Genomic DNA, 16,118 nt, shown 5'->3' on the forward strand with positions numbered 1-16,118 from the left:
CTTGTTTAGCACAGTGGGCTAAACAGCTGCTTGTAATGCAGAACAAGGCAGCAGCACGGGTTCAATTCCCGTACCGGCCTCCCTGAACAGGCGCCAGAATGTGGCGACGAGGGGATTTTCACAGTAACTTCATTGTCATCTGCTTGTGACAATAAGCAATTATTGGTTGTATATGGTTTACTGTTACTGTTATAAAATCACAAATGCCTTAATAAAATATTTTACAAACAAAAGTTTGGTTGACCCCTGCTGGGGATGTGTTTGTTCTGTCTCCCTTCTCTTCTACCACCACCACCCCCCAACACCACCCCGCCAATCAGAATAGTCACCTGGAACGTTAGGGGACTTAACGGCCCAGTGAAAGGATCCAAAGTCTTCGCCCATCTGAATAGTCTCAGAGTCGATGTAGTCTCCCTCTCAGAGACCCACCTGAGGGAGAAGGACCGATTATGGGTAGGAAAGAGCTGGGTGGGACAGATTAACCATTCATGCTACGGGACAAGAACTGGGAGGTGGCTATACTGCTCAATAAGAGGGCAGTATTTACAGCGCGGACTGTGACCGAGGATGGTTACGGACCTACGGACAAGGGGGACAGTACATCATGGTTAGTGGTGTCATGGAAGGGGCACCGGAGGTCCTTGTAAATGTGTATGCACCCAGCTGGGATGATGCCGAATTCATGAACAAAACCATGGTGGAAATCCCCAACATAGACACACACCGACTCATCATGGCGGGGGGAGGAGACTTTAACTGCGTACAAGACCCATGGACAGACAGATCAAACCCCAAGTCGGGGGAAAAAAAATCAAACATGGCAAAGTAATTGAATGTTTTCATGGAACGGATGGGGGCAGTGGATCCATGGAGTTTCATGCACCCAGGGCAGAAGGATTCCCCTTCTCCCGAGTACTCGATATATACTCGGATTGAATTCTTTGTACTGGGGAAAGCGGTGTTTCCGGGGTAGTAGAAGCAGAGTACTCCATAATCGTAATCTCCGACCACACTACATGGATGTGGGATTGGAGATCAGGCACACCACCACCCCATGGAGGCTGAACACGGCAAAGGCCCTGGCGAGACGGCTGGAGAGCTGCATGCCAGACATAGTTGCGGAGGACCAAATGAGCTTTGTCAAGGGCAGGCAGCTAACATCGAATGTGATAATGACTTCATTCGGGCACAGAACACCACAAGTGATCATCTTCTTGGATGCAGAAAAGGCCTTCAACAGAGTTGAGTGGAAGTACCTCAGAGGTACTGGAATGGTTTGGGTTTGGGCCTGGGTTCACCTCGTGGCTGAAACAACTGTACAGCGCTCCCATGGTGAGCGTTATGGACAAACACCACCAGCTATAAATACTACTTGCTTCCAGAGGCACAAAACAGGGATGCCCGCTATCTCTGCTGCTGTTTGCTCTGGCAATTGAGCCACTGGCTTTCGCCCTCAGAACGGCAAAGGGGTGGAAAGGTATCCAAAGCGGGGTCAGAGAACAAAAGAGTTTCACTCTACCGAGATGACCTGCTCCTCTACATCTCAAATCATCAAGCCAGCATGGAAGAGTTTGGAGCCTTCTCAGGAACATACTGTCCAGGTTCCTCTTCCTGTTTAGATCCCACCAGATCTATATCCCCAAGGCCTTTTTTCAACACAGTCAACAAGCTGCTCATGGTGTTTGTGTGTGTGTGTGTGGAGGGGGGTTGCCTGGAGACGAACCCGAGAATCCAAAACGAAGGTCCTAAAAAGGAAAAGAAACATGTGAGGCCTGGACCTTTGAATCTACGGTTTTACCACTAGGCGTCTACCACAGAAAGAGAGGGGATGGGTGAAGGAACAGGGAGTAGAATGGGTGAAGACTGAGGAGAGTTCCTGGTTAGGGACATCCCTCTGAGCCTAGCCACAGCCGCTCTCCCATCCCCCCCGTCCAGGCACCTGGGGAGCCCAGTGGTAGCAGCCACGCTCCTGGCGTGGTACCAAATGAGGCAGCACTTTGGCCGAACCAAAATATTCACCATGGTCCACATCTGCAACAACCACAGGTTTACTCCCGCAGGAAGGTTTATTCCGGCAATAATAATAATAATCGCTTATTGTCACAAGTAGGCTTCAATGAAGTTACTGTGAAAAGCCCATAGTCGCCACATTCCGGCGCCTGTTCGGAGAGGCCGGTAGGGGAATTGAACCCGCACTGCTGGCATTGTTCTGCATTGCAAGCCTGGACGCCACCTTCAAAAGATGGAGACAGGATGAGGGGGCACTGATGGTTTGGGATATGTACAAGGACGAAAGAGTAGCGATCCTGAGGGAAATCCCTGAGAGGTTTCAATTACGAAGAGGAAACAACCCGAGATAAATTCAGGTTAAAAACTTCCTTCGTCAGGAATCAGCGACGTACCCCCAAATACCAGGAAACATGTTAGGGGAAGAACTGCTGGATGAGGGTGACCTAGGGAAGGGAAACTGTGCAAACCTGTATGGGTGAGTGTTGGAGGAGGTATGCTCCCGCCGGACGAAACGAATAAGAAATGAGAGGAAGAACTAGGCATAGAATAGGCGGAGACCTCTGGATCAAAGCACTGCACAGGGTAAACTTCACCTCCACATGCTCAGGGCTGAGCCTAATGCGGCTAAAGGTGGAGCGTCAGAGTGAACCCGACTAGAACACAAATGAGTAGGTTCTTTCTGAAGGTGGAGGACAAATGTGAACATGACGGGCCGGCATGTTCTGGGCTTGTCCCAGACTCGTCGGGTACTGGACGACCTTTTTTGAGGCAATGTTCAGGGTTGTGGGAGTGAGGATGTAGCCATGCTCAAAAGTGGTTTCCGATCAGCCAGAACTCTTGCCTTCCAGGCCTTTGCCTCCATGATAGCCCTCGAATGAATCTGGCTCCGCTGGCGATTGGTAACACCACCCAAAGCTGCAGATTGGCTATATGACCTGGCGGTATTTCTCAGGCTGGAGAAAATAAAATTTGCCATCAGGGGTCAGAGGGAAAGGGGCCTCAGGAGACTAATCCCAGGGCCAGCTGAAGCCCAAACTAAACGGTAAATAAACACAATACGTGCTCTGGCCATACTGAGGAATGTAATAGATATTTGCCGACTAAAGCAGGGGCCACGACCAAAATGGGAGGGAAGACAATTGCTTGTAAATATATGTTCTGATCTCAGTTTGTCTTTTTTATTTTCCCTTTTTACACTGTTTTGTAATATGTAACTTAAGAGTTATGAAATACAAAATGTGAAAATCCAATTAAATACTTTTAAAAAGACACATTTCTGTTCTAATACGATCGACACATAATTGATCAAAACAGTTTTACGTAGAGTTGCATAAAACGTACATTTCAAAAGCAAACCGTTCAGCCCAACCAATCAATGTTGGAGCGAATGCTTCACATAAGACTCCACTCACTTTACATCATCTAAACCTATCAATATATCATTCTATTCCTTTCTCACTCATGTCTTTGTCTAGCTTCCCTGAAATGTGTCCAGATCATTCCTCTCAACTTCTCCATTTGGTGCAAGTGTCATCTCCCTACCACTCCGAGTAAAGTCGTTTATCCTGAACATTTGATTAGATTTATTGTCAGCTATTTTATATTGCCTCCCCGTGTCTGTGTGGGTTTCACCCCACATCCCGAATCTGTGCAGGGTAGGTGGATTGGCGATATCTTTTTATTAAAAAAGTAAAAAATATATACAAGGCCAAACAGTACAAACACTAATTTTGTGTTGGAGAAACAGGGTACCCTCCTCTCAGTACCAATGTACGGGGAGGGGGGGTGGATACTGATTATGAAAACAGTTCACAACACGTTTCTACAAAAAACAAATGGTATAAGCACTAAACTTTGCACTGGAGAGACCAGATACCCTCACCTCTATACCAACAGAAGGCAAAGGAGTGGGGGCTTGTGGGGAGAGAAGGGAAAGGAGGGTGGTGGGGAGGGAGGGAGTCAGAGTGTTGGTGAAGGGGGGTGGGGGGCAATAGGACACTGCCTGAACTACCTACAGAGACAGAAAAACAAAAGAACCTTCAATTATGGATGTGCCAGATTCTGGGAGTTCCCCAGAGGGGGTGAGGGGCGACATAGTGTCAGACATGAGTGAGACCCGCACCCCGCTACAGAGCGTCTCGTGCACCCTGCGCTCTCGATACTGGGGGGTTGACAAACTTCGGACAGTCGCCCTCCGGGCCCGAATCCTCCACCACACTGTGTGCGGCGGGCAAAACGGGCCCATCAACAAACTCTTTTTTTTTTTCATTTAGAGTGCCCAATTAATTTTTTCCAATTAAGGGGCAATTTAGCGCAGCCAATTCACATATCCTGCACATCTTTGGGTTGTGGGGGTGAAACCCACGCAAACACGGGGAGAATGCGCAAACTCCACACGGACAGTGACCCATCAACAAACTCAAGGGCTGCCTTGATGCCGCCACCGGGATCATCGACAGGTGGGATCTCCTCAGGCTGGAAAAAAATAATTGGGTACTCTAAAAAAAAAATTTTTTTTAACACTTATATTGCGGAATCCTAGTTTTGGACTACCCACACAAGTGGGGACCATCAGTTATCATATTCAAGGGGTGAATGATGGGGCTTTCGGGTGGTGAGGGAAATCGCCACTACATGATGTGGCAGCAAAGTGATGAAGCATCATGCCAATTATCTGGAATAACCACTTTCATTGATGACTATATTAGGTAAGCATTAGAAATTGCAGCCATTTAAGTTTGATTGATCAGTATTCCAGTTTAATTAAATCATTAGCTTTAGTTTAGTCATAGTTCAAAAGTTAGATGAACTCCAGCTGGTTTAGTACCTGGAGTGATGGTTGACCAGAGACGTTTGAAGAAAAAGGACACGTCTCTTCCTGGCGACTGATAGTTCAATGGACCGGAGTTGCTGCACTAGTGTGCGTCTATACAGCAAGTTCAAGAGCCTGAGTCAGCTATTTATTGCTTTTCTAACAGTACAAACTGTGTACTGTTCACTCATTCATATCTGTAAATAAATCAACGACTAGTTCATCTGAGTTGAATGTTTTAATTACTGCTATAAAAAAAGATTAGAATTTATGTGGCAGCACAAGATAGGTTCCGGTCTTGTACACAGAGTAAGGGCTTTTCACGCAAAGCTAGTGGACAGATATAACAATTAATTCAAAGGGCTAATGGAACATTGGCCTTTATCTCAAGAGGACAGGAATATGAAGAGGTGAAAGTTCTATTAGTCGTACAGGGCTCTTGCCTGCTGCATTCAATTCCAGGCACAGCATTTCAGCAAGGATATACTAGCCTTGCAGGTGGCCTAGTGAAGTTGCATCAAAATGATCCTGGGCCTAAAAGGGTCAAAATTAGAGGATAGGTTGCAAAGAGAGAGAAAACTTTGGGCAAGGCCATCCAGATGTGATGATATCAGGACGCAGCTCTTGACAGAAAAGGCAGTGGAACTCTGGAATTCTCTCCCCCCAAAAAGGCTGTTGCCGATCTGATTCAATCGAAAATTTCAAAAATGAGACTGATTGATTATTGTTAAGTATGGGTATTCGGGATATGAAACCAGTGTGGATAGTTGAAATTAAAATATTGATACGCCTTAATGTAATTCAATGGTGGAAAGGGCTCAAGGGGCTAAAATGCCTCCTCCTATACTTGGGTCCATTTGTTCTGAGTTGCAATCCTTGAATCAGGCTTTCGTTTACCTTGGCACTGCAAGGGATGCACTCCAGATTGTAAGGGACACAAAGCTCACTTACACAAGTGATAAGAAATGGTGAACCTGAGGAAATATACAAGATGGTGGAAGCTGGAGAGCAGCACAATATCAATGGTCCCCCTCTTCATTTCCAACAAAATACACTTTACAGTGCAACTTGTTGACCTCCTTAGCATGTGAGGTGGATTCTCCAGCCTCCCAGCTGCATGTTTCTTGGTGGCAGGCCGTTCACTGGCGGCAGGGGTGTTTGCTGCCACCGCTGTCCATGGGAATTCCCATTGGAGCCACCCACGTTGGTGGGAAATCCGCAGGCAGGGTTGCGTGCCAGCGGGACCAGAGAATCCCGACCGTGATGTTATCAATTAAACATAGGAGCAAGAGTAAGCCATTCAACCCATCACACTTGCTCCAACATGCTAGATCGGGGCCAAGCTGTATCTCAACTTCATTTATCTGCCTCTTTTTCCCCCCCGTAGCTCTTATCCAATATAAATCTACCTTCATTTTTTAAATTGTCAATTGGCCCTGTAACAGCTTTTGTGAGGGAAGTGAGTTCCGGATTTCTTTTGTATGAAGAAGTGCTACCTCATTTCACTCCTCAATGGCCTAGCTCTATTTTAGGATCGTGTCCCTCTTCCGTACCAGAGGAAATAGTTTCTCTGTATTTACTCTGTCAAACATTTTAAGCACCTCCTTAGATCACGTCCCAACTTTCCATACCCCAAAGAAAACAGGTTTATGCAACCTGCCTTCAATTTGCTCCTTTCATTCGTGATCATTCTGCTGAATCTGCACTGTACGTCCTCAAAAGGTGACCATGAGTTTCAAAGTCCTTCAACTGACGGCATCATTGAAGATAAAGTCTGATCGAGGCTCTGTACCATTGAAGTGTAAATTCTACACTTTCTATTAAGAGTCCCTTCAGGTAAAGGCCATCATTCGTCTTTTTGATTGCTTCACACTAGCTTTAGGGATGTATATGTGGTCCCACACATCCCTCCCTTTCTTTGCTCCAAGCTTCTCCCCGCTAGCAATATTTTTGAATTCACATGGGAAGTACAAGAGTCTCATAATCAAATATTTTCAAACCACATAAATGCTCACACAGAATGATAACACATTGAATGGATGAAGTTGTGCAAGATCCTTGCCTAAACAAGAAACATCATCAAAACAAAACACTCTTCACAACTTGCATAGCTGCAAAGATTATCTACCGCTGGATATCTGTAGCAAGTGTTTGTACAAGTTAGGTAGGGAACTGGATGACTGGGTATGTACAAATGTAGCGAAGCAGGAATAATTGAACGGGTGACTAGGTAACTGTGCAACAAAGAATGCTAATATATATCTGGAGTACGTGTAACCTTTCTAGGACAGTACTTTCATGTAAGAACACATCTGCTTCTTCTGAAATCTGGACGTGGGTGCAAGTATTGCAGAAGTCAAATTGTGATGTTAGGCTTTACAAGCGCAGATAACAACTGAGTAAAGGAAAGCACAAGACTGCAGTAACCCAATAACGCTATTCTCTCCCTCCCCACAATTTGAAATTGTGAGCCAACTACTGTTGCTGAAATTTTAAATATATATATTTAGAGTACCCAAGTCTTTTTTTTTTCCAATTAAGGGTAATTTAGTGTGGCCAATCCACCTAACCTGCACTTCTTAGGGTTGTGGAGGCGAAACCTCATGCAAACACGGGGAGAATGTGCAAACTGCACACGGACAATGACCCGTGGCCAGGAACAAACCGGGTCTTAAGTGCCGTGAGGCAGCAGTGCTAATCACGGCGCCGCCATTACGGTTGCTGAAACGTAACCCAAAATTCTATCCCTGGTTGTTCAAAGCCATAGATGTGGTGACCTTTATGATACCAGTGTAGGATTTTACCACACATTTGAATTATCTGAACCTTCCCCTACCCATCCCGAGGTAATTAAATCTATTCAGACTTTGTTGTATATGATGGTATTTAAAATGCCTTTTTCAGTGATGTTTTGACAAACACAGGCCATTGTGCAAGACAACAAAATCCTTGATAGATTCCCAACAAAATAAAAGATTAGCTCAATGATACTGCTGCTTGGGAGAAAAAAAACATATTTTAGAAGGAACATTTTTAAATCTTTCTTAACGATAAGACCAACATCACATTGGGAAAACATCCAGCTTTAATCTGCTGCTGGATAATGACAGTTAGGGGTCAGTGAAATCTGTAAATATGTATTTATCAGTTCTTATTGCATCATCTAACGCATTATAGAATCAGGCAAGAGGAATTTTGAGCCCAGGTAAGAGAGATTCCATTTCAAAAGTGACTGACTGACTTGATACAGTACTTACAGGTAAGAGAGTGTTGAAAAAAGAATCAACTTCTGCTGTCCTCCTCCAAGTCCATTTTAAGAAAGTGTTAAGTTTTTCAAAGCATGTAAAAATGATTCACCGTCAGTATAATGAATCTTATGAGCAATATGGGTGAGTCTAGTCGCCTGGCCACACATTTTCAGCGAGCAAGGAATGTCCTTGTGGTATTTTGATTCACAAAGGTGAATCTGGTGACAGCTATGATGCAACCAGTGAACAATGTTCCATCTGGCCCACAAGAAAGCTTGAACATTCATTTTTTTTTTTTAAATGCACTTACCCGTGGCTTGGATATTTTCCACTGCCCGGAGACCTCGTGGGTCACAATATGGTCTGTGGTTAAAATGGCATCCGTGTCCCAATGACCTCATCAGCGTGCGGCGCCCCCAATTAAATTAGACACCATGCTCTGAGGGAAGGTGCATTTCCTGCACCTGAAACCAGGCAAACCAAAATGGTGGGGATCAGAGTGGCAATGTGGCATGAACCCATCTACTATCTTTCCCCTACAACCTGTGAGTGAAGGGATGGAGTTAAGTTTGACCACCAGGTGATTGGAACATTATAAAATTGCCCTTTTGTGTCCAGGTTAGGTTACAGAGATAAGGGGCGGTATTCTCTCCCCCCACGCTGGGTGGGAGAATCGCCAGGGCGCCGCGCGAATCGCGCCACGCCACCCCGACCCCCGCACGTAATTCTCCCACCCCCCCCAAAACCAGCGCCGCGAGAATCGTGCCAGGCTGCTCAGAGAATCGCCGCAAACGGCGAGCAGCGATTCTCCGGCCCGCACAGGCTGACGAAAAATATGACAGTCCCGCCAGCGCCATCCACACCTGGTTGCTGCCGGCGGGTACTCGTCGCGAAGGCTTGGGTGCAACCTGTAAAGGGGGGGCCTCCAAAGGGGTCTGGCCTGCGATCAGGGTCCACCAATCGGCGAGCCGGCCTCTCCCCCCCCCCCCATCCCACTCCCCCTTCCCTTCCCCACCCCACCCCCACGCCTACTTTCCGCCACGGCCAGCCCCTGAACACCGATCCCATGTTGGGTCGGGGCCGGCGCGTGTAAGAAGTTCCCCGCGCATGCGCAGGATGGCGTGGCCCAACTGCGCATGCGCGGGATTGAGCTGGCCCAACTGCGCATGCGCGGGGAACTTCTTACGCGTAGCATGAACCACTCCAGCGCCGTGGGGGCCAGAACAGGTCGTGCCCGGGCCCTGTTCGCGCCGTCGTGAAACGCGAAGGCGTTCCCAACGGCGCGAACACTTGGCCTGAATATCGGAGAATCGCTCCCACCGTGGGAGGAGTGGGCCTAGTTAGAATGCTCTTTCAAAGGGCCGGTGCAGACTTGATGGGCAAATAGCTTAATTCTGCTCTGTAGGGATTCTATGATTGTCACAATTACTCATAAGTTATTATTTTTATTCTAGTAACGAGACATGATTAAAAGCTCTTCTGGTAATGATTCTTCCAATTATATTCAGAGGATGCTTACAAATTTTTAAACTTGCAATAGTCAAAGCCACTGCAAAAATTATAGAAAAAAAAAAGCTGGCTTCTAGATATCAAGCCATGGTTCCACTGAACACTTTTGAGCTAATTTGTAGAGGTCAATTTGTACCACTTGTTCCTTAATAATTTAGTTCACATCATCCTGACGTAGAAACACACATGGTCCAGGCACTACATTGGAACATTACTGAGATGCAATAATTTCCAACAATTGCCTGACATTTTAAGCTTGGTTTAACCATCATGAGAAATGCTTTATAATTGAACTCTTGTGGATTTGAAAGAGTGGTAAAATATAAGCATCAAATTCATCACAAGTTTATTCAAAAAAGCACCAGTGAACAGATCATCTTAGTCACAGCAAAGTACAGATTTTTGAAAGATTTAATGGCTTGTGCAAAAATACTTCAAATAATAATTTACACAAAAATAAGCATAAGATCCACTTTAATTGTAGTTCACATAAACCACTTAAAAAGGGAAAAAAACACCAAAGGGGCAAAAGTGGAGCAGGAGAAAGGGAGAATTATTTTAAACTATAAGGATTCAATAGCATGAAATTTTGAATGTAAATGTAAATAATCTTTATTGTCTCAAGTAGGCTTACATTAACACTGCAATAAAGTTACTGTGGAAAAACCCCTAGCCGCCACAATCCTGTGCCTGTTCGGGTACACAGAGGGAGAATTCAGAATTCTCAGCTGGTACGGGAATTGAACCCACGCTGCTGGCCTTGTTCTGCATCACAAACCAGCTGTCTAGCCCACTGAGCTAAACCAGCCCTCTTACCATCACAGCACCGGCATCTAGGCCTGGATTTTCATTCACGAGTCTTGTGTGCATAGTTTGGAGAATTCCGTTCCGCAAACCCAACTTTCAAAAATGGTTGCCCGGAAGTCGGTCCGGGGTTGAAACGGACCAAGTTAGAAGTTAGGGTGGGCGACCTCCAAGATAATGAAAAGGATGTCAGGTGTGAAGACAGGTTTAGTGGAAGAGCTACCTTGGGGCTCTGGTACTGTATCCAATTTTGTGTTTTTTAATTGAATAAAGCATAAAACATCCCTCCAGCCTTCATGCCTTCAAGCACCCCCATGCCAACTCAGGAGCTGTACCCACCACTCATGGTCCATCATATCCTCAATGTCAACCAGTGTGCATGTCCACACCATGGCCTTTCATGGCCCCTATGACAACATTGTGCCAAATCATGCCAACCCATGCCCTCCACCCACCAGCTTTACACCTGCCATACCAATTCACCTTGTATCTCTATGAGCTAACTTCAGGGCCCAAGGAGATACAAGATAAAATAAAATTCTATAAAATAAAGTTCAAAGAGTCTATTGCAGACTTAACTATATTGAAGAAAGCACACTCATTCATAAAAACATTTACACCATATTAAGCCTTATATCAACAAACATTTCATTCAAGTGCACAATCCCTTCTAACAACAAGTATTGAGATTCATAGTCCCACTTCAAAGAGTCTAGAACACCTTGTAGCTGTCAATCAAATCGTGGAACGGCAAGTGCCCTGCGATTTGATGGTTGTGAAATCAATTATGCAACAGTAACGCAGTAATGGAAACCCTCATGCATACGTCAACACAATGAAATAACAAGCAATGTTTGCTTTTAAATACTCCAGACATTTATTCGATTTAACGGGCACAATATTTAAGTGCTTTGATAGCTCCCTTTGACGGGTGCTTTTCACTGTTCGTCTTGACAATTTGGACCGGTTCTCTTGGCACATTTAGCAGAACCTCTTGACAGGTACTCTCGACAGGTCATCTCAGTTTCTTTTGACAGTTGATTTTGACAGTTTCAACAGCTAATGACTTTTTGCACATTGTGCAGACATTTTTACCTACTTTTAGAAATTCCAACGGTGATTTCACCTCCCAAAGGAAACCTGACCTTTGCCAAAGGCATCCCAGGACTAGATTCAAGGGGTACCTTACCTTCCAAAAAGGGCTATCAAACAAAATACACAAAGTTCAGTCCTGCTCTTACGAGGTCTACTCTGCACACTCTGGTTTTCACACACTAGAGGCTACCAAAATCCAAGTGGAGCAGAGTCAACCAATGATTAAATAACCAGAGCATGTGCGAAATGCGAACTACACCAATTCCTGCCTCTGCAGAAATGGCAAGTCCCGTGTTCGGGGGCTGGATTTGCCATCTTTTGCTGGCTTGTCTGCCATTTTTGCCATGGTGGCGAAGCTCTCTGTCATGGTGAAAATCCAGGCCCTGGACTTGTGAAAAACACCAATCCAAATGCAGCTGACTGACAAATAGGTTGAAATACATTCAATAGACATGGCATTTGGGCGAGTATGGTTGGATCAAGAGCTGACTTTCCACAAAAGGGAAGAAACTTTCCCCTTGAGGAACAATCTTTCTCCAAGTCCCTTAAGTAGGCCATTTAATCCCTCAAGCATGTCCCTGCACTCTGTTAGATCTTGATTGATTTATATGCTGACTCCATGTACCCACCTTTACGACACGACTCTCAACACTTTATTCAGGAAAAATCTATTTGTTCAGTCTTGAAAATTTCAATCGACCCCCAATATCCACAGTAGGGGAGATTGAATGTTGTTTAATCTGCATGTGAGGTGTGAGGGGATACTGGATCCAAAGGTTGCACAACATTGAATGGCACATTCAGGGAAGTGGTTTGAAATTTTCGGAGATGGGAGGAGAAAGGAATTAGAACACTCAAAGATTTGTTTCTTGGGGGTCGGTTTGCAGGATTGAAAGAGCTGGGAGTGATGTATGGGCTGGAGCAGAGGGAAATATTTAGATACATGCAGGTTCGAGACTTTTCCAGGAAGGTGATAGAGCTTCCCGGTGGAGCCGGCCTCCACATTGCTGGAGGAGGTGCTGACGACAGGGGAACTGGAGAAGGGGGTAGTATCTGCGGTTTACAGAGCTATTTTGGAGGAGGACAAGGCTCCGCAGGAAGGGATCAAAGCAACATGGGAGGAAGAGTTGGGAGAGGGTATGGAGGACGGGTTCTGGTGTGAGGTGCTCAGGAGAGTGAACGCCTCCACCTCTTGTGCGAGGTTGGGGCTTATACAGCTGAAGGTGGTATGTAGAGCCCACCTTCCAAGGGCGAGGACAAGCCGGCTTTTAAGGGGGTAGAAGATGTGTGTGAACGTTGCGGGGGGCCCTGCAAATCACGTTCATATGTTTTGGTCCTGTCAAAGCTGGAGGATTACTGGAAGGAGGTTTTTAGGGTAAGCGCTAAAGTGGTGCACGTGAAACTGGACCCGGGCCCTCAGGAGGCCATATTCGGGGTATCGGACCAGTCGGGATTGGAAATGGGCTTGGAGGCAGATGTTGTAGCCTTCCCCTTGTTGATTGCCCGAAGGCGGATCCTGTTAGGGTGGAGATCAACATCTCTACCCTGTGCCCTGGCGTGGCAGGGGGACCTGCTGTAATTCTTCACGTTTTAAAAGGTCAAATTTGAACTGAGGGGAAGGATGGAGAGGTTCGATAATTCATGGGCGTTATTCATTATGCACTTTCGAGAATTGGAATACATCGAACATTCATTATTGATTATTGTTGGGTGTAAATTTGGGAGAAAATGTGAAAAAGGAGAATAAAAATATTTTTTAAAAAACATTGAATGGCACAACTTTTTCAGGATGACTACGAAGTAGCAACAATGAATATCTGTGATGTCTTTCATAATGAACAGCAAAGTACAAGAGAAGCTGATCAAAGCTAAAGGCCTTCAATTTGGCAAAACAGCACAGATACTCCCATTACAGCTTACTCTGAAACATTGCCCTCCATTTTTCAGAATACAGGAGATCCCAGAAATACTTACGGTTGACGTGGTCAATGTAGTAGATGCCAGCCTGCGGATCGTAAACTATTTCCCAGCCCAGTGGTAGTTCATCGCCAACACAATCTGCAAAGGTCAGTGGCTTGGTCAGTCTGGAAAAGCACCAAAGACAAGGGTTGTAAGTTGTAGCGTCTGTAGGGATTGCACAAACCAGCCTTGGAGGTTGTCCAGTTTCAAAATGAAAACATCAGTAGCAATTGATTCATTAACAAAATGACAAATAAAAACTAACCGAACCTCCTTCGTTCATGGGAACAGGAGTCGGCCCCTTGAGCCTATTCTTTCATTCAATTAGATCATGGCTGATCCGTATCTCAAATCCATTTACCCATCTTGATTCCATGCCTCTTACTAATTTAACCTAACTAAAATCTATTGATGCAAAGGCAAAATACTGCAGATTTCAGACATCCAAAATAAAACAGAAAATGCTGGAAATGCTCAGCAGGTCTTTTGACATCTGTAAAGAGGAAAACAGAGTCAACGGGCACGATTTAGCCACCGCGTTGCTCCTGTGCAATCATCGAATCCCGGGAGAGCCCCAAATTGGGCTCCCCACCCAGCTGATCACAATCTGGATCACAGCTGGCCGTTAGGCACATTTAAATACCCGGACGCCACATTCACTCAGCGTTCGGGAGTCAACAGCTGCGTCTGCGAGACCTCAACCAGGCTTCATTTAGCACTGATTTCCACAAACGTGGACAAGGTGTGATGACACCTCAGGAAATCTCACAGGCCATTTGGGCACATCGATACTGCCAGCCTGGCACACACAGTGCCAGTGCATGGGAAGCACTGCCAGGGTGCCAGGTTGGCAAGATGCCCAGGTGGGAGGTTGGCACCGTGAGGGATCAGACCCTGGGGGGAGGGGGGCTTTGCCCATGAGAGGCGGTTGGAAGGGCCAAATAAAAGTTGGGGGGGTTGCTGTCAAGATAGGGCAGCTGTTGAAAATGGGGCCCTGATGTGTGAGGAGCCGGTCCTGCAGGAAATCTGCCTAAGTGTCACAGAGTGAAACTCCCCGAGGCCCAAGGAAACCCAACAAAGTGCCAATGAATAGCAGGGTGAATCTCGCCACTGCAGCTGCTAAGAAACACCCTGTCAACTGCACCCAAAAGTGAACTTAGAATTATTTCCGCTGAGTCACACCACCAATTCAGGTTGATAACGTTTCATCAGAACTGAAGAAAAAGACTTTCCATCCGCACTGAAGAAGTATCTATCAACCTCAATTCTGACATTTTCAATTATCCCAGTCTCAACAGCTTTTTGGATTCACACCACCCAGTGTGTGAAGTGCTTCTTGAAATCACGCCAGAATGGCCCTGCTCTAATTTTAGGGTTATGCCTTGTTCTGGTTGTGATACCAGAAGAAATAGTTTCCACAATTGAAATGCTTTGGCTGGACGTGTCGTCAGAGCATCTGGTAAAACATGCATCAAAACCTGGAGATTTCCTCCGTGCTAAATTGGACCTTGTGCAACTCGTATAAAATCCAAAACAAAGGCCACAAATTGCACATTCATAGAATCCACACAGTGCCGAGGAAGTCCATTCGGCCCACTGAGTCTGCACTGACCCTCCGAAAGAGCCCTCACCTGGACCTACTCCCTCGCCCTACCCACTGCATTGATCATGGGCCATCCACCTAACTGGCACAGCATTGTACTGTGGGAGGAAACGGGGCATCTGGAGGAAGCCCTCACAGACACAGGGAGAACATGCAAACTCCACACAGTCACCCAAGGCTGGAATTGAACCCGGGTCCCTGACACTGTGAGGCAGCAGTGCTATCCACTGTGCCACCATGCTGCATTAGACAGACTGTGGCTAGGCATCACTGTTTGTGGATGGCAGAACCCCAATGCATCCACAACATCTCCTGGAAGCTACACATCTTGGCTTCATTCCGTTGCATATTATTTTCTTACTACCTTCCAGGGCCACGACAACTTATTGAGACAGTGACTGAGAAATGTCGACTGAGAAATGTAGTATTGAAAATGCCACTTCTCGTGCATTTTGTTGTGTGTTATGGACAATGTAGTACTAGTGACAGGGATAAACCAATCCTGGGCCAGTGAGGCTTTATCATGAAGCGACTGCAAAGATATTTCATTAATCTCCTGAACTTGATGTAGCCAAAGATTCATCCTTTGATCCGTATCTGTCATCATCCTCCAATCCTACATGATGCCATTGCAACTAATCATTGCTATCTCTGTCATACCTTCTCCAGTGTGGGAGTGGCAAATCAGGAATAGATTACCCTCATAGGATCTTACAACAGAGAAGGTGGCCATTCAGTCAATCATGTCAGTGCTGGCTCTTTAGACCCACTTTCCTGCTCTTTCCCTACAGTTCTGCAAATATCACCCAGCAAATTAACATAAAATTATACAGAAGTGAAGAATTATAGAACAATTATAGAGAAAAGAAACTACACTACGCTAGAAAAATAAGCTTGCCTTCTCAGGACGTGTCTCGTAACTGCAACATCCAACAGCGCACGCCTTTCCCCAACAGTTCCTGATCTATCTGCTCTCTCAAGACATCACACATCCTGCTACAATGACATCTGTTAAAGTCAGTCTTGGAGGGTGGAAATTGCAACTTCAAACTAGACTTGCTCCAGATGACTATAAGCT

The 16,118-nt window shown here is 45.7% G+C and overlaps 1 protein-coding gene across 2 annotated transcripts in view; it reads right to left on the reverse strand.

Moving 5' to 3' along the window:
* wwc3 (WWC family member 3) overlaps positions 1-16,118 on the reverse strand; it is a 241,309-nt gene that overhangs the window by 114,882 nt on the left and 110,309 nt on the right. For both annotated transcript variants that reach the window (XM_038802573.1, XM_038802572.1), the window contains exon 2: positions 13,453-13,562. In XM_038802573.1, the coding sequence (XP_038658501.1) occupies positions 13,453-13,562 (110 nt within the window). The remainder of the gene's footprint in view (positions 1-13,452; positions 13,563-16,118) is intronic.

The sequence above is a fragment of the Scyliorhinus canicula genome, chromosome 7 (genome assembly GCF_902713615.1).
Source record: "Scyliorhinus canicula chromosome 7, sScyCan1.1, whole genome shotgun sequence".
Taxonomy (NCBI): Eukaryota; Metazoa; Chordata; class Chondrichthyes; order Carcharhiniformes; family Scyliorhinidae; genus Scyliorhinus; species Scyliorhinus canicula.